This window comes from Podarcis muralis, chromosome 13 (assembly GCF_964188315.1).
Source record: "Podarcis muralis chromosome 13, rPodMur119.hap1.1, whole genome shotgun sequence".
Classification (NCBI taxonomy): domain Eukaryota; kingdom Metazoa; phylum Chordata; class Lepidosauria; order Squamata; family Lacertidae; genus Podarcis; species Podarcis muralis.
In genome coordinates, this window is record NC_135667.1 from 38,111,951 (window position 1) to 38,137,214 (window position 25,264).

At 50.3% G+C, this 25,264-nt stretch overlaps 1 protein-coding gene and 1 long non-coding RNA gene across 7 annotated transcripts in view; one reads left to right on the top strand and one right to left on the bottom strand.

Annotated features, from left to right (window-relative positions):
- Positions 1-1,051: 1,051 nt before the first annotated feature.
- Positions 1,052-12,772, top strand: LOC114608055 (uncharacterized). The gene is made up of 3 exons (XR_003709293.2): positions 1,052-1,399; positions 5,425-10,782; positions 12,657-12,772. It is a non-coding gene; the product is annotated as an uncharacterized LOC114608055 (long non-coding RNA).
- SHANK1 (SH3 and multiple ankyrin repeat domains 1) overlaps positions 12,468-25,264 on the bottom strand; it is a 112,110-nt gene continuing 99,313 nt past the window's right edge. For 4 of the 6 annotated variants that reach the window (XM_077917428.1, XM_077917429.1, XM_077917427.1 and 1 more), the window contains one exon: positions 12,468-13,689. In XM_077917428.1, coding sequence (XP_077773554.1) covers positions 13,122-13,689 — 568 coding nt within the window. In that variant the 3' untranslated portion in view covers positions 12,468-13,121. The remainder of the gene's footprint in view (positions 13,690-25,264) is intronic. The other 2 variants (XR_013390450.1, XR_013390451.1) reach the window with 2 other exon arrangements.

Below are 25,264 nucleotides of genomic sequence, written 5' to 3' on the forward strand. Positions count from 1 at the left end.
GCTGCACCACACCCACCCACCCAGAAAAAGTAGTCCCAGAATTGTTTTTAAAATGTTAATAATGAATAGCTTCCTTCTGGAGAAATGAGTATTTCTGACAGACCCCAAAGCAGGAAGGCCACCAACCTAAACTGGTTCTATCAGGGCAGCTCTTCCGCTCCTGGCTCCAGCTTATCTCCAGGCCACAAATGCGGAAATGTTTGCGCACATTTCAACGACCATTTCCATTCGCTATAAGCAAGGGAGGCTTAATTCTTGGGAAGCGGCAAGTTTTTTTTTATTGTGCGTCAACTTGCATTATCATATGCCTTTATGGTTCCTTCCAGAATCATGTGCAATCCACTTGGATGAAACTCTAAGGATCAATGTGCTGCAGTCATTTGTATGTTTAAATCCTTTCATACATTTTCGGTGGGCTTTTTTTGGAGTATGAGCCAGGAGGAGCCTTTTCACCTGCCACCGAAACGATGATAGTCAGAAACCCCCGAGAAGAGGCAGAGTGGGTAATAACAGCCACAAGAGTGCTCCTGCACATGTGCAGAATGCACTCAGCCATCCGAAGGGCATTTCTGCAATGTGAACGGCAGTCACCGGCTTCTCGCCGTTGGCATGGTCAGCAGGTGCCAAGAGCAAGATTTTGCCTCTGAGGGACCAGTGGCAGAACATGTCTATCGCTGCCCTCAGCACCTTTTTGCTGCTGCTTAATGTCCTTATTTTATGCTATTTGGGGTCCTCCCCTCCATAGGTTGTAGGCAGCCCTGAGTGATGAAAACACATTTGGAATATTAATAATAATAATAATAATAATAATAATAATAATAATAATAATAATAATAATAATTTAAAAACTGTGGCACAAAAAGACTTTTTAGAGACGGGCAGCACGACCTAGGCATGTTTAATGTGAAGCGAGTCCTATTGGGTTCAGCGAGACTTCCAGGCAGGCTGACGGAAGGAGCCGCGACTACATTTCCCAGCATGCCTTTCAACTTAGGGGGGCGCTAGTAGGGGGCGAAGCGCCGTGTGCGCGTGGTTTTTCTTTCTTTCTTTTCCTTTCTTTTCAAAAAGGAAGTCTTGAGGGGGGTGAGGAAATACCCGCCACTTGTTTCAGCCGTGGCTTAAAGCGGCGTGGTCGGACTACACTACCCAGCGTGCCTCGGGATAGGCGGACTACGCGACCCAGCATGCCCGGCGGGGTAGAAATAAAAGAGAACCGTCGCATATGCGCCGCAGTGCGTGGTGGGAAATGTAGTCCGCGCCGCGTGAGGGAAACTTAAAACCGCCAGTGGCTGTGGATAACCGTGGCGTTCTGACGCCGTTGCCTCCTCCTGAAACCTGACGGGGGGCGGGGGGAGCCGTTGCCGTCCTTCCCCCGCTTCCTCTCTGAGGCGACGCCGGGGTAGGCACTGTGCGCGCTCGGAGGAAGGACGCAGGCCGCGGCTGTTCCCGCCAGATGTTTCTCAGGCCCGTCAGCTCTTGGGTCCCCAGACGTTGTTAAGTCTACAATAATATGTAGCCAGTTGTTAGGGATGATGGAAATTGTAGTCCAACGACATGGGGGGGTGAGGACCAAGGCTGGAGAACCCCGACTGTCGCGGCCTCGCCTTCCATATGTTTTTGGGCAGCGGCTGCCCCCATCCAGTAGGCTGCAGAAAGAGCTTGTGAGTCTTTCTAAGCAGGGCAGGTGTTTCCCAAAGTTGAGTCTTCAGCTGGGTGTTGTTGTTTTTTATTTCTACTACAACTCCCATCATCCTTAGCTAGCAGGACCAGTGGTCAAGGATGATGGGAATTGCAGTCCTCAAACAGCTGGAGACCCATGGTTGGGAACCCCTGGGTTAAGGTTTGGTTGAGTTGGGCAGGTGGTGAGAGGGACATGGACGGGATGGGTCATGGAGGGTATCTTAAGCAAGGGTCCTGCAAAATACGTAGTTAACAACACTGCCTCCCATCCCCAAAAGGCAAGGGATGGTTGCTTCTCCTGCCATTGGGTTGCCATATGTTCTCTTTTTCCCCAGGACGCACCCTCTTTTTTATGGGTAGAGTCACAGCAATCCATAGTTAAAAGCAGAAGCTGGCAAGCGTGTAATCTTTTTTGGCTCTTCGCGATACAGTACAGCAACCCTAGCTGTGAGTTCTGTGTTTGGTGTTGGCCTCACGTTGAACTGGCCATGACTCAGTGCTGTGACACTCTCCTAGAGGTGCGGATGTGTGGTTTGCAGTGACGAAGCTTAATTTGGGGTGTACACCTTCAGCCCATGGGTACATGCCTTTTTATAGTGTATCGTGCCCAAGGAAAGCATTGAGCTGGATGCGACTCAATGCCATTTCGTTGAGGACAGTCTCCTGGATGTGTGGGTCTATGGTTTGTGGTGGCCCAAAGCTTATTTTGGGGTGTACACCCCCGGTTCTTTATTCTTTTCTACATTTTTTCAATAAATAAGAGAAAGTGTCATTATCTACTTAAACATTATGTACCAAACAAAGCAACCTTTCAAACATTATTTTCTATTTCAGCCTAATCAGTTGTTTTGGCTAATATTATAGTTAAGATGTCCCGTACCCAATATACAATATCCAATTCAATTATATATCCAGTATCACAAGAAAACCTTTATGTTGTTAAAACATTTAAAAACTGTATTTTATTCAAGGAAGCGGTAAATTCCTACTCCTTACTCTTTCCCACATGTATTGGCTATTATAGTTGTGGATATGTACCCTTAACGGTGCTCAGGGAAAGTATTGGTCCAGGTGCATTTCAATGTTTTCTAATAGTGGACACTCTCCTAGAGGTGTGGAGGTATGATTTGGGTCACCCAAAACTTATTTTGTTATGTCCGTATTATTTTCTACATATTTTGGATATTATTGCCATGAGAGTGTCATGCTTGACAGTGTCCAAAAGAAGCATTGTGCTGGATATTTGGTGTGTTCTTGTAGCAGATACTCTCTAGGAGGTGCAGATGCATGATTTGGGGTGGCACAAAGTTTTATGGTGTATACCCCGGTTCTTCTCTACACATTTTGGTATGGGTGCTATGTTTAACATTGTCCCTGTGCCCAAAAGAAACATTTGGGTAGATGTGATTCAATGCCATCTTATAGAGAACACTCTCCTGGAGGTGTGGAGGTACAATTTGCGTTGGCCCAAAGCTCATTGTGGAGTGCATACCCCTAGCTTGTTTGTTATTGTCTGTTGTGAATGTTATGGGAACTTACGAATGTTGTGGAAACACAACAGTTTGGAGTAGTCAATTACTGTGAATCTTGAAAGGGACAGTCCCATACTCATGATTATATGGAGCATGGCAAAGCTGATTTTGAGGTTTATAGACATACAAATTTTAGTTTTTAAACAAATTTTTGATTACACTATTTTGTCAATAAGAAACTGGGAACTAGTAATCAACTTCATCATAGCAGGGAATGAGGTTTTTCCTAGCAAGCTGAATGATGATTGGGAGTTTAATACCTAAAAAGGGCCACCTCCTTCCTTTAAAAAGTGTCAAACTAGATGTTTGCTTAATATGTAGGATGCAGATCCATGTCTTGCTCTCTCTGTGTGTGATTCTTGCAGGGAATCCAGAATGCAGGAGAGCTATCTCTCCTCTCCTCCAACACCATTGGAAGAGATTCTACAGAAACGCAATAGCCCAGTTGGGGTGGATCGGATTGGAAGGGATAATTTTCCTTATGGGTTGCTTCCTTTTTCTTTAGGGATCCCCCCAAAATAGAATTACAGAAAGCTTTATCCCAGTCTGGCTGAACTATCTGACACACCCTAGTCTCTTTAGTTGCTTTGGAAGTATTTGAGCCCTACTGCCAAGGACTCATTCCTTCAGCTTCAGGAGAAAATAAACGAAATGAGCTTTGGATTTACTCTCCCCTAAGACCAGATGACACTCAAACTCACAGTAATTTGTGATCTATGTTTAGAACACAAAGGGAAAGCTCTACCAACCGTGCAGTTTGCACATGGAGATGATTTTAATACAACATTCCTTTTATAAAGGAAGAACAAACTCTGGAGCAGTATGCTATGTGTTAAAAAAACCTCTAGTTTGGCCCTATGATTTCTGCCATACCATAGGAATCTTGATTTCATACAGCAGAAGGGATTAATTTGGGTATGGTATTTCAGGTATGTAGCAGGAGGTTAGGAGCAAGGGAAATACAACTGCTTCTTGAGTTTCCTTAGTGTTCTTCATTCAGGTTCAGGACGTTATCCAGCTCATAAATGGAGTGGGTGGATTTTCTTATTAACTCAGGTTTTACAGAAAGACACCCCAGTAATATTTTATGTGGCTTTGAGTCACCTTGCTTGCAGGAATTTTTCTTATGCGGTGTGTTCTTCTCTGCAGTTTTGTTAGGACGTGCCCCTTACTCAGTTCAGAGGGATGGTGGCTTAGACCCATAAGCCTGCCTCAGAGGGCATGACCCCAGTCTGATCCCATTGGCTGTGCAGAGACACTTGTTGAGGAATCAGGCTCCCTGATCGTTAGTGCAGCCCTGTAGTCTCCATTGATGCGAAGTGAGACCAGAGACTTGCTAGTAAATGTCTGCCAAATGGCATTTCTATGCAGACATTCTCTCAAGTGTGGCCAGTTGGGGTGGAGAATGTTATTATGAATAATAGTTCCCCCCCCCCCCTACCCATCCTCCAAGTTGCTCACAGTATATGCGGCTCTGTCCCCGAACCAATTTTATCCTCACAACAATCCTGTGAGGTAGGTTAGGCTGCGTGTAAACCACCCAGAGAACTTGCTGTGGCACCTGACAGAAAAGAGATGGCTTGCTTGGTCTCTTTCCAGACATTGGGTTGTAGCCAACTGCCTGCTATATTCAAAGTAGAACCATTGAAATCAATGAGCATGATCTCAGTGGGTCTACTCTTGAAGTGTGACTTGGATAGAGCCCAGTGTCTTTGGTTTCCTTTGCTACTCCCATACATAGATCTACTTCACTCTTGCCTCTGTTCTCTTGCCTCCTGGCTCCTCTTCTTATAAAGGAAGTTTTGTTGTATGGATAGTTGCTAAATAGTCTATAGCTGCATAGCAGGACCTGGGACTGCTATCCTGTTCATCTTCTTTTGCCTGCGTCCACTCCAGATATGTAGTGTTATGTCAGGACGATTATAAGAGGGAGCTGAGGGGCATAGCACTAGTTGCCTGCCTGCTCCTACCTTCCTGAGTCCCCAAATTTCATTTTTTCCCCAAGAGAATGTTTTCAGAATTGTTATTATTCCTGCATACTCCCACAATACTAGTCTAGAACAGAATGGTGTCAGGCAGCACCTCAAATGTCTGTTGAGCGATACAGACATTTCTTGCATGCCACTGTTGGAAATCACAGGCTAATCAAGAGGGGCTATTGGTCTTACCAGCAAGGGAAATCTTTTGTTCTGTTCGTTTCCCTCATTTACAGGCCTCAACAGCCCAAGTCCCAGGAGCTGCTGTCTGGTATATTCATGGGATCAGGTATGAATACTGAATCTGACGCAACAGAGCTGATGGAGTTTGTCTCCTGCTCCTGATTTACCTCTTGTGGCCATTTGCACATCATTGGTTATTCATTAGTTCATTATCTGCCTACCCCCATCCACTCAGAATTCTTCCTCATTGGTGTTTAAGGCAATATATTCCCTGATAATCTTCCATCCAAGAACTGACAAAGCCCAGGCCAGCTTGGCTTCAGCATGTCTGCTTCATTTTGTGCCATTAAACCATGCCCCTGGACATTACTGAAGGGTCTGGCAATGGACTACATAACTGGACTACAGCAGGAATGAGCAACCTGGTGACCTTGAGGTGCTGTTGGACTACAGCTCCCATCATCTGTGACCATTGGCCATGCTAGTTGAAACTCATGGGAGTCCAATTACATCTAAAAGGCCACTGGTTCCCCACCCATGCTCTAACATTTTCAGTATCGGACCCACGTATGCCTTTTTTTAAAAAACTGGATTGACTTCCTAGTGCAAGAGCTTTTTTAAAAAAAAAAGTGAGGTGAAACCAGCCTAGTGTGGAGATGCATCGCAGGAAATTACTCGTGTTGTGAAAAGGCCTCAGATACATCTGAGCTCAGTTAGTGTTTGATTGGCTAGACCTTTGCAAAAATAGCCCTGCAGTGATTGAGAATGGTAGGCAAAGGGCTGTATCTGTGACTTTGCAAGGAATAAACACTAGCTCGACACCTTTTCATCAGTATGATTTCCTAGGATGTTGGTGTCTTCCACCCACCCACCCCAGATAGTCAGCTTGGAAAACTAAAGCAGATTCTTACTGTCAGTTTTGCCTCCTGCCTGGTAAAACTCCACCAGGTTTAGCAGTAACTTGGCAAGCCGTATACCTTTTGTTTATCGGAAAACATTGCATATGGCTAAGTTATAGCCTTGCTTCTTCCTCTTTCTCTCACATAAACAGATGCAAAAACACCTGGGGCCCCCCTCTGTATCCCATAGAGTTTATATTTGCAAATAAAATCAGTAAATTACATTAGTTGCTCTGCACAGGCATTGGAGGCAGAGACAGGGCCTCTGGCCCAGGACAAGAGGTTTGGTAGAGGAAGGTAAAAAGGGAGTGTGAGAGAGAGAGCATGAGTGATTTAGTCTGTCCTGCCTGGATGCCATAGGATGGGCTTAGTCAGCACAGGATCAATTACATTCATCTTGGAGATTCTGCTCTCAGGGTGAGGTTTCCTAGAGGTACAGTTTCTTCGCGGGGTGAGAGGAGGGCTGAGAATCCTGGGTTGAGGAACCGCTCTAGAGGTGGGAGTGCAGATGGTGCAAAGAGCCATTTTCTCTAGCAAAGGGAAAAATAAATAAATAAAGTGGCTGGGTTCTAGAGCAGAGACCTAGAACCCTGGCACTCTAGAGCATGTAGCCAAGAGAAGGTTCTAGAATGGCAGGAGCCAATTCTCCCAGCACAAGAACCAGGTAAGACCCTCAAGCGAGTAATTCGGATCCACCCAGTTGGGCTTTGTGGGATGAGGTGGGAAGTGAAGGCCTATTGGGACCAAGCTGGGCCCTTAGAGAAGAAACTCTATGCCAGACTTGAGGATGAGATGGGAAGTCAGGAACTGGGTAGGAATCTTGAGAGATGGAGAAACCACACCTCTTGGCTCAGGAGCCAATCTGGGTCATTGCAAAGGTGCAGTTGTTAACAACTGGGATTTCTGGGCTCTCTCCAAGAAAAATGTGGGTGGAGGGGGGTGAGATGAAAGAGGGGGAAGTCTATTATACATCACACCTGGGTGCTACAAGGCCAGGTGTGGAGGGCAATTATAAACTTGGTGACTCACACCAGAGGAGAGGATTAAATGGGGTGGAGGGGAGTGTACCAACCTCCTTCCCTGTAGCCCCTGTCCCCCACCCAGCAACCACAAAAATCAAAACACAACCCAGTGTCAAATGCAGGCATTACCACCCCTTTCCCCCTCCCCTCCCCCTCCCCAATAATCATTCCCAGGGAACAGATCCCTGAATCACAAAGTCAACATTACATATTTCATTTCAGTACATTAAGGCAAGAGGATTCAATGCTGCGGTTCTCAACCCTTCTAGGACCAGTACACCCTCAGACAACCCAGTTTAATGCTGGGAAATTTATAATCCCTTCTTGGAGAACCCAGGAGTCCTGCCTCTGCCTCAACCCATTCAGCCCAAGTGTCTTTTTGAAGAACTCAGGATTCCCTGGGTGACTCCTAAATCCCCTTTCGCCCCATATGCATTAGATCCCACTTTCTGCCCAAATATGAGGACTAGATCTTTAGCTAAAAGCAACATCTTATCCAAATTTTGACTAAGTAGATGCTCACTCTTTCTAGAAATCTGAGGAACCCCGTCTTCCGCAGCCTTCCGGAGTTTCTGTCCTGCTTGCTTCATTCCTCTTAAATCACACACTTCTCCCCAAGCTTGGGGTCTTTCCTCTTCCCTTGCAGCGGTATGGAAACAGCAGTAGTGTAAGTGGGGGAGGGAGTACAGAGCATAATGCGCTCTTGCCAAAGGCTCCACTATGGAGAAGGCCCAGCGGGAAGACGGGCACTAACTTGGGCACTGCCTGCCCTTTCCTCTCCACAATCCAACAGAGAATTTCTTGGGGATCAAAGTTGGGGTCTCCTGTGCACAAGAACTGCTAGTTAATGGCTCTGAGAAATAGGACCCCCCAATTAATTATTCTGCCAAAGTAGGCCATTATACCTCCAATCATACAATCTATAACTGTTACCTTTCCAAGCTCCCCTCCCCAAAATTACATATGTAGTGTTGACTGTTCCTCCTGTTCCATCTCCTAGGCATCATTTCCCTATGAGGTCAACCATGCCTCTTTTAAAGAACCCAGGAGAACTGGTCCAGTTCCCCTACCATGATAAATCCTTGAAGCCCCCATTTCCCCCTCCTAGAGCACCCAAGAGTCCTGGCTCCAGATCCTTCTCCCCATAACTGTTCTCTTTCTCCCTACCCACCCCCCTTAATCAAGTAGCTTTAGTTCCCCCACTTACCCAGAGCTGGGACATGAATCTATGAGGGCCGCCCACGTGAGGAGCTGAGAACGGCAGCACAGATACCCCCCTCCCACCCATAATTGGAGAGGAGACCGTGTTTCCTGCCTCCCCGCAACATCATCATTATGGAAGACATTCTAAAGTTTTGTTTGTTTCGTTTCGCTCCCTTGTTGGGGTCTGTGGACAGGAGGTGCCAGTGCGGCCAGTCCGACGAGACGAGACAAGAGCCCTTTTTTAAAAGAAAAGAAAAGATGGCCGCTCGACCAGCAGCACTCAGGTGCAGCGTCGGCAGCAGGTGTCAATTATCCACACAGTGAGGGGGAGGGCATTTCGCCACGTGGCACTACAGTGTGGCCTCGGCGACTGTTGGGGCGCAGTGGGGCAAACGACAGCCACGAGTCTGGAGCTGGGGTGGGGGCAGGGTGAGGCCACGTGGTATGGAGTTGTGGCTTTGCAGGCACAGTGGGAATCGCCGCATGGCATCGCGTTGGGACGTGGCAGCGACAGAAAGGGACACCACGAGGCGGCTGGGCAGGAGTGATGTGGCGAGAGGCACCCTGAGAGGGAGACACACACAAAGCCACGTGGCACAGAGCCATGGCACCGGGTTAACCCAGCTATGCAAATGGGGCGAAGGTGTGCGACTCCGCTCAAAACATCCAGTGGCCCGCTTGCCCAACATCAGCTGGCAAAAGTTGCTGCCCAAGCTCAAAAATCCCTCATGCCTATTTAAGTCCTTAATTGTTCCACCCTAGTGGCTAGCCTCTTGTATCCAAATGGCTGCCGGTACCCTTCTCTCTTCCCTCTGTGGCCTAGTTGTTCCTACTTGGCTGCCTCTGTTCCAGCAATTTCGGCTGCCTCCCTAGACCTCGAGGTTCTGCACCTGCCTCTTCCTTAGGCTGCAGGCAGCCACCTTGAAAACCCTGCCTATGTGGACCTCCTAAATCCCCTTCGCATGCTAGACTGGGGGCATTAGAGCATTCGCCGAGAACACAGCTTCTGCAACAGGAGCTCCTTCTTAGAGGCTATGACCACTGGCAGTCTCGGCTGAGTCTTTTGAGAAACGGCACTTTGCCCGCCCTACTTTTCTCCCAACCATGAGGGCTAGAAATCCACCTTCTTTTAATAAAAGCAAAAGCTGAAACTTCTTAAGGTTCTGTGAATATCCTGGCTGCCCACGTAAACGTTTATTTGCCTGGGGCCTACCACCAGTTGGGTTTTTCTTTTTTTGCATGCCTGGGTTAATCTTGTGGTCATGAAGGGAAAAGGGTACATTGCTGGCCTTGATGGGATGTCGGATGCACAAGGTTTACCCTACGTCATGGAGTTATGGGCACATGTGTGATGGGAGCCACGTAGTACAGAAACGTGGCGTGGCTCAGACAAGCAGCGTGCTACGCCACATGGTTAACGGTCGTGGGAAGGACTTAGCTGTATGGCACAGAACTACGGTTTCAGAGGAGCAGGAGTGGGGCGGTCAGCTGCATGGCACAGTTGTGGCGGGGGTGTCGGTGGCCAGCTGTCGATTTTAAGAGTCACAGCACAGGTGAAGTGGTAAAATGGGGCCAGCCACAAGGCCTACAGTCATCGTACAAATTCCCCCGCACACTTTTCCCCACAGCTCGTAATCCCTGACGTGGAGATTGAGAGGGGAGGAGTCAAGGAGTCGTCCCCCGCCCCCCGCTCTTGGACGGAGCATCACTCTGAGGATCCCAGCAATGAGCAGCAGCAAGAGCAACCCCTCCCTGGCCTGTGTCTTGGGGGGGGGGGGAGCAGTCCGTGCACTGGGTCCCGGTGTCCAAATGGCTGCAATGGGGAGAGCAAGTTATGGAGCACCCCCTTGTAACGCTGGGCTCTTGTTTCTTTGGCAGCTGAGCATTGGGGGAGGGGAAGGGGGATGCTCCATCCACAGCACAGATATGGTCAGTATCCGAGACCTCTCGCCCCTTGGAATCGGTGCAGGAGCACATGGCGCCGAAGGAGAGAGCACAAGAGACCCAGAGTGGGAGCACCTACCCACACCCTACTTTTATGCCGCTTTGTCTTCCCTGTTCCAGCCCCTCAATCTTGGCTACCCATCCGGAGCTGGAATTCCTGGTTGCCACAGATACCCCTCTGGCAGAAGAACGTTAAGAGAGACTCCCAACTTCTATGGGAAATTGTCTTGTTATCTTCCCCGTTCTGGAAGTGCAGAAATACGCAATACATTTCCAAATGGAGGCGGGGTGGAAATAGCTTTTGAAATGAGGACAAAATGAAGCTTGTTGTTGAATATGCAAGGTGTGAGCTGGAGCACAACAGCACGCATGTATATGGGGACCACACTACAACTTGCGAAGAAGCTGTTTTGCAGACTATTAAAGCCAGGGTTGTGTGTACTCTGTAGTATAAATGGAGTGAGACTTGTTTGCTTTTGCATCACCAGTGTGAATTCAGGGTGTGATATGAATTCACTCATCTGGTATGACCAACGAGATGCAGCTCTACATCAGCTTAACAACATCAGGTGTCTCATAAGAGTGTGTATAAAGCAGGCTTGGAATTAGCAACTTGTCTGATCACTGATGGGGGACTATTCACTGCTTCCAGGTGATTTACCACAAAGCTTTTGTAAACAGGAACTGATCTGGGTTCTTCTGAAAAGGTTGTTGATGTACCATGGATGATTAAAAATAAGGATGGATGAGCTAATTCTTACCCTGGAAGACTACACAGAAGTGAACCAACACCACACATCAAAGTACACTTAGTTTCAGAGGATGGTTTTACAAATATAGCATATACTGTCTTATCTTTGCAGCGAAGAGATCACACCTAGGTTTAAACTTATGGGAATGGGGCTGAACACTACATACAGCATCTTGTGTCTGGCCATGTGGCACAACCCATCCTCTTCTGCCGAAATGCAGGCTCAAGCCACTCATCAGTTCTAGATCATACAAGCCTGACAACAATGGCCTTTGACTGGAGAGCAGGTTCCTCCATAGAATGGGGTCTGCGGAATAAATGGACCCAATGTTGGTTTTCTGATAGGATTACTGAAACTCAGCCAAATAAGAGACTATAAGGTCAAAATGATTTTTGACTATGTTTGCATAAACGCATACACCTTTATGCAGCTGTTCTGCCATTCAGTTGCACCTCACCCGGTTCTCTTTGTGATAAGCCCTGTGGGTGCTACAGTGCTGAATTTATGACAAAAGGGTGGCAAGAGCCACAGGCAATCTCAGATCACAAACCACACCAAGACTCACAAAATGATCCCTGTTCATATTGGAATGACTGATGTTTCCTCATGGCTGGTCCCATGCTGCTGGAATTACATGGGGCAGGCAGTTGATACTTCCTGTGCCAGCTATTTCTCCTTCACTCCCAATCCAAGTTGCCAATACTGTTGTATAATAACCCTGTAACACTATTGGCTCCAGCTAATTTTGGCTTTTGAACACTACAAGCCTGATGTGGGATCCAGCCCCTGGAAAGAGGCAATACCACACATCGTTCTAACGGTAGGCTTGATTTGTTGAGCAGCGTGTGCCTGGCAAGTCACCCACACCACAGCTTTGTCACTGAGCCAGAGCTCAGCAGCAGCAGAACAGACCTCTTGCCTTACTAAAAGGGTCACGAGGCTCACCCACAGCTGGCAGTAGTGCAGGGCAGCTGCATGCTCAGGTTGAGAGTCTGGGATGGGTCTGTACGCTTTGCTCAAGCATGTTGTTCAGTACTGGGTGCAAAACTGCCTGCATGCTGAGATCTCAGCTTCCACTTCAAAAAGAGACAGCAAGTTTCTAGTTTTATGACTGTGGAAAGACGACTAAATGGGCAGTGTTTAACAAACGCCCCAAAGATGGGGTCTGGGGAGGAAGAAAGCAGCTCAGGGAGATTCCTAACGAGTTTGTGGGATCTGGGCCCTCTTCTTCAACAGCCAGCACATAATTAATTTTGCAAGTAAGCATATATGCAAATTTACTTTTCTCAGAGGTTCTTTTTTTATATAAAAGGCAGAGTACATAACAACCCTGGTACTGTGAAGATGCACAGGGCAAGCTGTTACATGGTTAGATGAACTGATGTGCAAACAGCTGCAAAGTAAGAACAATCAGCAGCATGGAGGATGAAATATAGATATCTATCTTCTCTATATATACATGCAGGCATGAGCTGCTGGACAGCTGACGCCATCCATTCGAGGCAGCGAAGGTGATGAAGCAAGCTGCAACGCCGATGGAGCACTGAAGGGCGAGTGCATGTAAGCAGATTCGCACACTCGGAATGCACACACTTATATATAGCTTGGAAAGCGATGCTCTGCAAGTGAAGTGTCCGTATGCTGTGTCGGCGGCAGCTGTTGGATGAGTGAAATGGGCAAACTGCTACATGGCATCGCAGAGGAGGAAAGTGCACACCCCTGAGGGTGCCCAGGCAAGCTTTGGTGAGCTTCTCCAAGTATCTCTCTGCCAGGGGGGGATCCCCACCCTCACCCGCAGGGTCTCTCCTCGCAGCTTCCCCTGTGCCTAGCCCCACAGCTGCAACCCCTCCACCCCCCCACTTCTCCCCACTGGTGGAGGTCCATTGTACATTCAGGCGAGAGGCTCCCCAGGGCAGGGCGGTTTCCCCCATCACCTCTCCAGAAAAAACTTGAGGGCACGGGCAATGTTCATGCGGTGCCCGACTCGCGTCACGCCCAGGTCAATGAAATCTTCCTTGGTGAGGGACGGCAGGTGAGAGCCGTCGATTTCGTTGTCCAGGAACCGATCGCGGTGCTCGCCCAGCTTCAGGTACTCCAGCCAGTCGGCCACGTCGTACTTGGTCCAGAAAGGCAGTGGCTTGGAGCCGAACGGCTTGTCCGTGGCCGGCGGCAGGAAGTGGGTGGGAGACAAAGAGCGGCTGCCCGAGGGGAAGCCGGGAAAAGGGTGCTCGCCCCCGGAAGTGGGCGAGCCGCGGAGATCGAAGACGCCGGTGTATATGGGCACAGAAGGCAGGATAGGGAGGGAGGACGGCCTGGGGGCAGGGCTAATCTTGTGCTCACTGGGCAGGGCAGCTGGACTCGGGGCGCGCCGCAGGGCCGGGCGGATGTCAAACTCCACGCTTTTGGGGTGCTTGCCCTGGGGGGACTTAGGCCAGTTATGGAAAAGGCTGCTTACAGGCTTGGAGGAAATCAGTGATGGGGACGTCTCATCTGGGAGCCTGCAGGGAAGGAGACAAGGAACAAGAGACAGTTAGCCAGAAGAAAGCATGAGCTGGAGTAGAAGACTGGCTTCCCTGCAGCCCTGACTATGATAGAGATGTGGAACCTGTGACCCTGTTGGGGCTCCCAACTCCCATCAGTCCCAGCCTGTATGATCAACAGTCAAGGATGATGGGACCCAACCAGTGCTGTAGATTCAACTCATTGCAAAGGTCCACTTTCCCTACCCTTGGTGTATGAAATCACTTGCTGGCATACATCTCAGTACCTGGACTTCAGCAGAAAACTATACACTTCCAGTCGCACACATGCAATGATCAGGCACAAGAATCCTTTTTTGGAAATCCAACAAACCCAAAGCAGATGTGGGATGTTGCAATCTGGAATGAAAGTTTGGGGGGAGGGGATGCTCCTCTCTTGCCCTGAGGGTTGTTTTTCTTATAGAACTCCCTCCCTCCACACAGCTTGTTGTCCCCATGGGTAAAAAGTTCAGTGAGGCAGAAGTTTATAAGAAAACCAGCCTGCAGGGAAAATAAGCTTCAAAACTCTCTCTCTCCTCACTGCTGTTTTAGATATATATATATGTCAGGGGTTCAGGAGCAGAGGGACAGGAGAGGGAGGAAGTAGAGACCGAGGGAGAGGAATCTGAGGGAGAAGTCAGCGAGGGTAGCCATCCGAGGTCTCTAAGTCTCTCCAGTGAATCAGAGGATTCACAGAAAGGGGCCCCAGTGGTCAGAGCCAGGGGGTTGCCAGAGGGAACACCCCAGGAAGGAGGGGCCAGAGGGGACTCAGAGAGCAGCAGCTGGAAATCGGGACCAACTTTCCCACCGGAGAGCAGTAAGGGGGAGGAGTCCCAAACATCGGCAGCAGGCAGCCTTCCGTCAGCGGAAGGACATGAGTCAGGGTTAGCCACGCCTGCATCAGAGAGCGAGGTAACGGTCAAAAGGAAGGTCAGGGGCAGCGCGCGCGCGCCAAGTTCAAATGTACAGGAGGGGGGCGCAATGGGCAGTCCGGAGAGAGAGCCGGGTCCCAAAGCCCGCCGGAGAGAAGGGGAGGAGTCTGAAGGGTCCGCTTCCGAGGCATCCCGGAAAGAGGGCACCCAGGGGGGTAGTAGGACCCAGAGGAGGAAGGAGAAACGTAGAAGGTGGAGTAAGGCTAGAGTCTTAAGCTGGTGTACAGGGGGCGGAGACTCAGACGAGGCTTCGCTGGTCTAGGGTTTAGACGTAGAGACGCACGCTAGTGTTTGGAAATGGAAACTAAATGCCAATAAAGACTTCTGTACAGTTCTAATGGCTAGCGTTGGTCTTCTGTGAGCTGAGACCGGGAGGCAGTCTCTGACAGTAAGCCTCGTCTCAAGTTACCATCGGTTTTCTTCGCCTCAAGCATCGCTAAGGAAGCGAGGCAGGGAGGGTGGAAGACTGGTGCCTTGCGAGCTCACAAGAGTCAGGCAAGATGACTACAGAACAGAAAATAGCTTCCCTGCAAGAAGCGGTGACGCTACTCAACGCTGAAATAATCGCATCCAGGAAGAGAGAGGAAGAAGCGGCAGCTGCATGCAGAGATCTTCAAGCCAGGTTGGAAGGGCTTGTAAAGCAGGGGATCCCAGCACCCAGGTCCGAGGGGATCGGTTTGGGGAAGAGAGGAGGCAGCATTGTATCTCATTTTGATGGGAATTTGCAGCAGTACCCCAATTTCCGAGCAGATGTGCTGTTTGCGCTGCAGCTGCTGGAAAGAGACTTTAGAGATGAGAGGGAAAAAGTGGGGTTTATTTTGTCTCATTTGCATGGGGACGCGAAATCATGGCTGCGCAACCTATGGAGAGATAAGGATCCGGCGCTCCAAAGCGCAGAGGCGTTCATTAAGGCGATGGACTCCTGTTTCTTATCCAAAATAGACCTGGACATTGCCCGGAGGGACATATTTGGGCTAAGACAAGGGAAAGCCAGCGTAAGGCAGTATCATTCCCGGTTTTTTGCATTGGTCAACGCGCTGAATTGGGATAAGGATTCTCCGCCGGTTAGAGACCTTTTTTGGGAGGGTCTGAATGCACAGATCAAGGATGAGATGGCAAGGGGTGAGAGACCCACCACCACTCAGCAAGTGGTTGAAAGAGCGTTGTCTATTGGGGTGAGGCAGGAAGAACGTCCGTGGAGCAAAGAAGAAGGGCGTTGGGGACGTTCACCAGCGAGAGTGCCCTCCCTCTTGCCCAGAGAGGCAGCGCGTGCGCAGTCCACGCCTCCACAGGGAGGGGGCGAGGAGCAGATGGAGATTGGCGGTGCTAGGGCTCACTCAGCTACCAGAGCCTTAACGCCGGGAGCAGTAAAATCGAAGCTGCCTAGAAGGAACAGGAAGTGCTATATATGTGAGAGTGCAGAGCACATGGCGAAAGAGTGTCCCCAGAGGAGTTTCAAGCACACTGCAGCTTCAGTGACAGTATTGGAAACAACTCAGCAGAGAGCACCACAGCAGGGAAACGACCAGGTCTGGCTGGAAGAGGAGGCACTGGGGCCCAGCCAGACGAGTCAGTGAGGAAGTCCCCAGAGATTTTGCAGCCCACAGACCCCCTCCCGCCCAAGCCAGTGGTGCAGCTAACCGCATCGCTTCAGCTGCCCAATGGACTCACCTTAGAAGTGCCTATTACAATTGACTCTGGCAGTAACGCAGACTTTATAGGATTGGAGTTCATTCAACAACACAACGTAGCATTACTGCCAGCCACACTGCCCCTGAAGGTTGTCACGGTGGATGGCAGGGAACTGCTAGGGGGGCAGGTGGTGCAGCAGACGCCGCCTATGGTGATGCAAATTGGGAATCACCGGGAAGTCATCAGTTTCAATGTCACCCAGCTGTCCGACACGCCTATAGTTTTAGGCATGAGTTGGCTGCACAGGCACAGCCCAGCATTGGCGTGGTACCAGCGCCACCTGACTTTTGGCTCCTCCTACTGTGCAGAACACTGCATTATACCCAGCCCGGAAGGGGAAGAGGAGGACCCGCAGTTGCAGTTGGGCACGCTGCAAGCAGTACCCCACAAGTATGCGGAGTTTTTGGAGGTGTTCTGCGAGAAGGAGGCGGACAAGCTACCCCCTCACAGACCCTATGATTGCAAGATTGACCTCCTGCCGGGGGCGACGCTGCCTACTGGGAGACTGTACTCCATGTCTGAGGATGAACTGCAAGAACTCAGGGAGTTCATAGATCACAATTTGAAGCGTGGGTTCATCCGGGAGTCGAAAGCAGTGGGGGGCAGTCCCGTATTCTTTGTGAAGAAGCGGGATACGCCCCAAAAAAGACTGGTGGTGGACTTCAGAATCTTGAATTCGAAAACCAAGCCCTCAGCTTTCCCCATGCCCAAGATAGACGACTTGCTCGCGACGGTGCGGAAAGGACGCGTTTTCACCAAGCTGGATCTACGTGGCGCGTACAACTTGATTCGCATGCGCGACGGAGACGAGTGGAAGACGGCCATGTTCACGCCACTGGGCACCTACGAATACAGAGTTATGCCCTTCGGATTACAAAATGGCTCCCACACTTTCCAAGCCTTTATGCATCACGTGCTGGCGGGGCTCCTTTACAAGAAGTGCGTATGCTTCCTGGACGACATCCTGATTTTTTCAGAATCGCGAGAGGCGCACGAGAGGGATGTCAGGGAAGTTCTGCAGAGACTGAAGGAGCACAGGCTGTACGCCAAACTGGAGAAGTGCCAGTTCGACGTGACGGAGGTGGATTTCCTGGGCTACAAGTTGTCGGACAAGGGGCTCGCCATGGACCGCGCCAAGGTTCGCGCAGTTTTGGACTGGAAGAGCCCACGCAATCGGAAGGAAGTCCAGCGGTTTGTCGGCTTTGCCAACTTTTACCGCAAGTTCATCAAGGGATTTGCCATGCAGACAGCGGCCATCACCGACACGCTCAGCTCCAAGAAGAAGAAATTCATCTGGACGGAGCAAGCGGAGCAGTCCTTTCAGAAGCTCAAGCGTCTCTTCGCGTCTGAAGAGCAGCTGCTGCATGTGAATCCCAGCAGACCCATGAGGGTGGAGACGGACGCCTCAGACAGAGCCGTGGGAGCTGTCCTGTTGCAACAAGACCAGCAGGGGGACTGGAGGCCGTGCGCCTTCTACTCGCGGAAGCTCAGCAAGTCGGAGCAGAATTACACTATCTGGGACAGGGAGTTGCTAGCCATACATGCAGCATTCAAGGCATGGAGGCACTTCCTCATCGGAGCCAGACATACAGTGCAGGTCCACACGGACCACAAGAATCTGGAGTACTGGCGCACGGCTAGGTTCCTCAACCAGAGACACATTAGATGGGCAGAGTTCTTCGCGGACTTCGACTTCAAGATAGAGTACATCCCAGGCGACAACAACGTGATGGCGGATGCATTGTCCAGAAAGCCGCAATACCTGGAGGAGGCGGCACCGTCGGCGGCCAAGCACATTTTCGCACCGGAAGCGTGGGCATGCGCGTCGGCAACCGTGGACCTGGACGCCGTACGTCGCGCGCTACGGGAAGACCCCTTCGCACGGGCCAAGATGGAGGAGGTGCACAGGGGCACAGCGAGGGCCGACGAGTTCCAGATCCGCGATGGGTTGCTCCTCCACAAGGGAGCACTCTACGTGCCGGGAGACGACCTCCGCGCAAGGGTCCTGCAGCAGCTACACGACGCTCCCACCGCAGGGCACTTTGGCAAAGAAAAGACTGTCGAACTCGTAGCCAGAGACTTTTGGTGGCCCAAGATGCGGGGGGAAGTAGCGGATTACGTCTCGAGATGTGACACCTGCCAAAGGGCCAAGTCAGTTCACAGACCGCCGGCGGGATTGCTGGAACCGCTGCAGACACCGTCTGAACCGTGGGAGAGGGTGGCCCTGGACTTCGTCACGGATCTGCCCAGCTCGAGGGGAAAGACAGCAGTGCTAGTGGTGGTGGACATGTTTACTAAGATGGCACACTTCATTCCGTGTGCGAAGGTAGCCACGGCAGAGCAGACCGCCAAACTGTTCATAGACCACGTGTTCAAGGTCCACGGTCTGCCACGGTCTATTCTTTCCGACCGGGGGCGACAGTTCATCTCGAACTTCTGGCAGAAGCTGATGGGCATTCTGAACGTCAAGGTCAATTTGGCGTCGGCGAGACACCCGCAGACCAACGGACAAGCGGAGAGGGTCAACGCCGTCATGCAGCAGTACCTAAGATGCTACGCCAACCAGCAGCCCACGACATGGGTGGACTACCTGCCGCTCGCCGAGTTCGCTTACAACAATACGAAGCACGTGTCGACGGGGGTGACGCCGTTCTTCGCCAACAACGGGAGGCATCCCAGAACCTTCCCGGGTTTAGAGAGAGTGGGGGAGGGGGAGCCACAGGCAGCGGAAGCCTTAGCGTCAGAGTTGCAGGAAGTCCACGAACAGCTCAGGAGGCAGCTAGAACTAGCAAAGCACGCATACAAGGTGCAGGCCGACAGACACAGAAGAGTTGGGGAAGACATACAGGTGGGTGACTGGGTCTGGCTAGCAGCGCAAGCAGTGCCGACCAGATCATTAGCTAAGAAGAAGCTAGGACATAAGCAGCTAGGACCTTACCAGGTCCAGGCGCAGGTCAATCCAGTAGCCTTCCGGTTGGCTCTTCCGGAGGGTTCCAGAATGCATCCGGTGTTCCATAGATCGGTGCTCACGCCCTACAAAGCACCTCATAGGTTTCAGGAGCCGGACACAGCACCAGACCAGAGCAGTGAAGGGCCCAGAGTGAGGGGGCCGCCTAGGAAGGGACACATCAATGAGGTCACAGAGATTTTGGACTCCAGATGGGGGGAAGAGGGAGTAGAATATTTTCTAGCCAGAGAGGGTACCCCGGCCAGTGCCAACAGCTGGGTACCGGACTATGCCTTGGAGGAACCGCTGCTCAAAGCGGAGTTTCATGCCCTCTTCCCGCACAGGCCCATGCCAGCAGAGTATTTCGATGACTGGCTTTTCACACCCACTCTTTCAGCCAGCACATTCCTGGGGTTCGACTCGGACGAGGAACAGGCACCAGTCCCCAGCTCTCAGGTGGGTTCGCCACCGGGGTCTGCCTCAGACCACTCGTATTGGTGGGACGATCAACCAGAGGAGCAGTGGCGCAGGAAGTGGCTGAGGGGTCCTTGGATGGGACCACCCGAAGAGGGGGAGAGGGGCGAGACGGACATGGACGTGTTGGGGGACAACGTGGGGTTCGAGCATGAAGACAGAGAGATGGAAGCAGAGGAGAGCGACGTTGACGAGTACATGGGGGATGAACTGTATCCGGCAAGCACCCCCGCGACGACGGAGCACCCAGTACCCGCACCGGAAGGAGGGGAGGGGGGAAGGGGGGGCTTCGAGGGGGGGATGGATGTCAGGGGTTCAGGAGCAGAGGGACAGGAGAGGGAGGAAGTAGAGACCGAGGGAGAGGAATCTGAGGGAGAAGTCAGCGAGGGTAGCCATCCGAGGTCTCTAAGTCTCTCCAGTGAATCAGAGGATTCACAGAAAGGGGCCCCAGTGGTCAGAGCCAGGGGGTTGCCAGAGGGAACACCCCAGGAAGGAGGGGCCAGAGGGGACTCAGAGAGCAGCAGCTGGAAATCGGGACCAACTTTCCCACCGGAGAGCAGTAAGGGGGAGGAGTCCCAAACATCGGCAGCAGGCAGCCTTCCGTCAGCGGAAGGACATGAGTCAGGGTTAGCCACGCCTGCATCAGAGAGCGAGGTAACGGTCAAAAGGAAGGTCAGGGGCAGCGCGCGCGCGCCAAGTTCAAATGTACAGGAGGGGGGCGCAATGGGCAGTCCGGAGAGAGAGCCGGGTCCCAAAGCCCGCCGGAGAGAAGGGGAGGAGTCTGAAGGGTCCGCTTCCGAGGCATCCCGGAAAGAGGGCACCCAGGGGGGTAGTAGGACCCAGAGGAGGAAGGAGAAACGTAGAAGGTGGAGTAAGGCTAGAGTCTTAAGCTGGTGTACAGGGGGCGGAGACTCAGACGAGGCTTCGCTGGTCTAGGGTTTAGACGTAGAGACGCACGCTAGTGTTTGGAAATGGAAACTAAATGCCAATAAAGACTTCTGTACAGTTCTAATGGCTAGCGTTGGTCTTCTGTGAGCTGAGACCGGGAGGCAGTCTCTGACAATATATTTAAAAACTCACAAATATCTGGAGGAAGATATTAAAGTGACTGAGCACTGATTTGCAGGAACGCTGCCAACGAAGGACAAAACCACATGAGACAGCAAACTCCTCATATAAATGAAGCTATGCTGGTCTTTCTCAAATTACCTTTGAAGATGGAGAACCAGAAGGTTGCAGTAAGGAGAATCCACATTACCATATCCAGGATGGAGACCATTTCCATGTGGCAGCTCTCTCCACACCTAGATGGCTTCCACACCTGGATCCTCTTGCCAGCGTCAAGAGGTTGCTGGCAGTAGGTGTAGAGAAGGGAGGATCCATGGTGCAAGCTGTGCTAGATATGGAGCACTGCTCCAAAGAAAATGCAGCTATGCTGTAATGTCTGCTTGGTGATCCTTCACGAAGCTGGTAGAAGTTCCTCAACAGTGGAACAGGAATGGTCTGACATAAGGCACATTTCCATCCCTGACCATGACACATTCATTCAAAAGGAGAAGCTCGCTTGCACTGTCTGCTGCCATTTCCATCCTCCCCACATTTGTTTGGTTGGCATAACAGTGGGCCACAACACACATAGGGAAATTCCCGCAACCAAACAAGAGCACATGGTGAAAAAAACAAAATTTAGACATCAGCAAGTGTAAAAATAGACCTGGTGGCTGGGAGTTTTTAAAAAACAAAACTTCTGCCAGGGTTGCCTTGACAATCATAGAGGTATCTCCATGAAGCCTAAATGTATCTACTAAAACTCCCTTCTGAAAGTCAGGAGGCTTGGCCTCCAAGTGTAGGTTACTTGTGGTCTTCTAGGGACTCCAACTCTCATCAGCCCTTGCCAGCATTGTTCTGATCTATTGCTAAAAAGTGGGTTTTCCCTTGGAAAGAAGCAAGGGGAAAACTGCTCAGACCCTTGCCTCGAAAATGAGGGTCAAGCAGAAAACGACTCCAACCCATGCTTTCTAGACACAGCACAAGTGGAAACTTGGACAAGCCCTGAGTCTTCATCAAAAATTGGCCTTGACTGAATTGACTCTCATGGAGCAACTTGGGCTTCAGATTTTTCTTTTGGGAAGAAAAGAATCAGAATAGCACCTCCCTGAATGTATTCATTACCATTTTTAAAAAGCACACACAACAGGATTTTGGGAATGAATGAAAATCCTTCCAAGTTCAGTCATCCCCCTATGATATTCACAGAGCGACAAAGAGGCCTTTTCCTGTGTGCAATCAGAAAGGCATTGCAACTTGAGCACTCAAGTTAACTTGGGTCACACAGGGCTTGAGGCCCTGCTTCATAATGACCAAGAAAAGGAAAGCAACTTGATAAGGAAAACAGGCTCCTTCTCTGAGATGTGCACTGTCAATGGAACTCAATAGGGGGAGCCCTATGGAACTTTTCCCAGTCTATCTTCCATACTGGGAGAATAAAGTGCACTGAGCTGGCAATTAAGGGAGCCACAGCAAGCCTGCCTCACACTAGGAAAGTGGATGGATCAAGCAGAACGGAACTGCCTGGTGGGAAGGAGATATGCTTACTAGAGTAGCCTCTGAAGGAAGAATTCATTCCACTCCAATGAATTCAGGAATGGTTCTCTTCTCCCAGAAGTCATCTGTTTCCCTACTTCCATTCCAGAGCATTTTGTACCATACCATACCCCTCACTCCACCTTCCCATAGTGCTCAGAAGTTATGGCTCTTCTGATATAACCCATTAGAGCACCTAGTGCCTAGGACTACAGTGCCTATCATCCTGGCTGAGCCTGATAGGAGTTGTAGTTCAAAATGTCTGGAGGACACCAGGTCAAGAATGGCTGCATTAGACTATGCATCCCACCGCTTCTCTTCCCGCCACCCCATTTAAAATACCCAGGACCCCTCCCCTGAAAGAAAGACTCCCAACCCATCCCACAAAAGACACAGGAGTCCTAACTGTCAGCCGATCTTTCCTACCCATTCAAAGACAAGCAGCTTTGATTATGCGTGTTGGGCGTAAGATCCCAACTTTTCTCTTTCCCAACTCCACGGCATCGGAGGAACGGCAAGTGAATTCTCCCAGCGCAGATGTGTGACCGCAGATGAATGACAGAATGGAGCAAATAAAACTCAGCAATGCGACTGTGTTGGATGGAGAGTGCTGTGGACCCACAATGCCTATGCCTCTCCGCAGGTGTGTGCATATGGAAGCACAAGTGCTTGTGCAGGTACCAGCCCAGTACGGAGGTGCAAAGAGAGGAGCAGGTGGCTACAGCAACGCAACCTCGGCTTGGAAGGAGAAGACCCTGGCATGGAAGATTCTGTGGCACAAAAGCTGAGCAAGGATGTGTGTGCGGAGCCCACAGATGTCGAACCAGCAGCCTTGCAGATGTTGTTGCACTCCAGCTCCCATCAGCCCCAGCCAAGCAGGGCGAATAATCAGGGATGATGTGGGCTCAAGTGGAGTGCCACAGGTTCCTTGTCCCTGGTGTAGGGCCAACAAACAGCTTGGGACTGGAGTGTTGTAAGGGACAGCTTTGTCCCATATGTTCCTGCCTGGCAACTGTGGTTCGCAGATGGGACAGTGCTGAGAGCACCATTTGCCCCAGAGGTGTGCTCAGCTTGTATGAGAAACTGGGCTTTTAGCACTGCAGCTCTCTGGAATTGATTTCCAGCCAAAGTTAGGTGCCCAGTGTCACAATGAGTAGGTGCCTACTTTCCCTGAGTACTGACCTAGTCATGGAACAACTGTACATCTGAAGAAATTATTTTATTGCTTTTTAAAAGAATTTGCAAAGTTTCTTACTGCTTTTAAGCCTGCTGCAATGATTTCATTGTTTTTGAACTTGTGTTTGCAGTGTTTTATTCTGTTGTTATCTTGTAGACTGCTTCAATGGCTTTATGTTATAAAGCAGTCTATAGATTTGTTAATAATAATGATAATGATAATAATAATAATAATGTAGCAGAAGAGGAGACAACCAAACCACAGATTTCCTGGGTCTAAAGGTAAAATGCCCCCTTTCCGCCTTCCAGAGAGCTCTTCCAGATGTAACCTGCTAGTGTCAGTGGTCTTCAGACCGTGTTCCAGGGAATCTGAAGGTTTTCTCAATGGAAATGCCAATCATGGCGGACAAGCTTCTCTTAGGGCTGATCCAGACTCTATTTTATTCCATGCCTTCCAGGCACAGGGCCACACTTTAAAGCTTCATGTCTGGGTTTTGTTTTTGTCAAAGCGCCTTTCCCGGGAAAACCCATGTTCTCACACTGAGTTGGAGCAAACATCAACCCACAGAAAACCCAATGGCCGTTTGCTCCGATTCAGCAGTAAAAGATGAGTTTTCCCAGGAAAAAGCGCTGGGACAAAAAAACCCCCAATAATGCTCAGACACAGAGCTTTAAATCCTGGACCTGTGCCTAAGAATCCGGCACTAAAGGCAGTCTAGATTAGCCCTTAGTGACAGCTTGTCCCCCATTACCAATCTTTCTCTGCAACACAAAACTGTAGCAAAGACCTGGTTGCAATTTAGAGCATATTCTTAAGGCATCTGACTTTATTTTTTTAAAAAAGAAAAGCCTAAAAGGAGAGGTGTATGTCTGGAATTTGACTGGGAGAGGGGTGCTGGGGGAGTTTCAAGCCATTTCCATCCAAATCCTTTCCTGCCTTTGGCTATTAGACTTGCTTGGAGAGAGGGGTGCGGAAGGAAAACAGCATGTTCAACAGAGACACCTGTCTTCCTGCCTCCAGTAGGGCTAATTGCAACTTTGGGGGAAGAAAGGAATTTTGCAACGGAAAACAGCATGGGGAGAATTTCACCCTGCCCCAGTGCTGTTGCACCAAGTTGGAAAGCCATTCCCAGACCTGCTGGGTCACAGGGAGTTTGTCCCTTGTTTAGTGGGGAGCAGGGACCAGCCTCCCCCGAGGGTAAACTCAGTGCACACTAGGATGCAAGGCTCTGCAAGGCAAGTGCTGCGCAGCAAACACAAAGGGGATCTTCAGCAGAAAGGATCCCCCCCACAAAACGAAATGTGAACGCTACACAAAGAACACAGGAACACAGAAATGCTGCCTTATACCAGGTCAGATCACTGGGTCCATACTGTCTACACTGACTGGGAGAGGTTCTTTGGGGTTTCAAAAAGAAAGCCTGGAGAGGCTGGGGATTGGACATGGGGTCTTTGCATGAAAAACAGATGGTCTACCACTGAACTACAGGCCTCCATATCCAAATGGGAAATCTTACTCCTCTATGCATTTACACACACCATTTGGGTCTCCAGTGCAGGCCCACAAGGCAAACGCAGCCTACCACCCATGCGTGGTGGCCATTCAAGACCAAGACTGCCAATTTTTGCTGCCCGTCTGCAGTGTAATATAATCAAGGGGTTGTCACCAAGCAAGCCAAAATGATGAGCTCCATTCAGCAGGGTGGGTCAACATGTTGTGGGCTAGTCAAAAAGGGCTGTTTCTTGATCC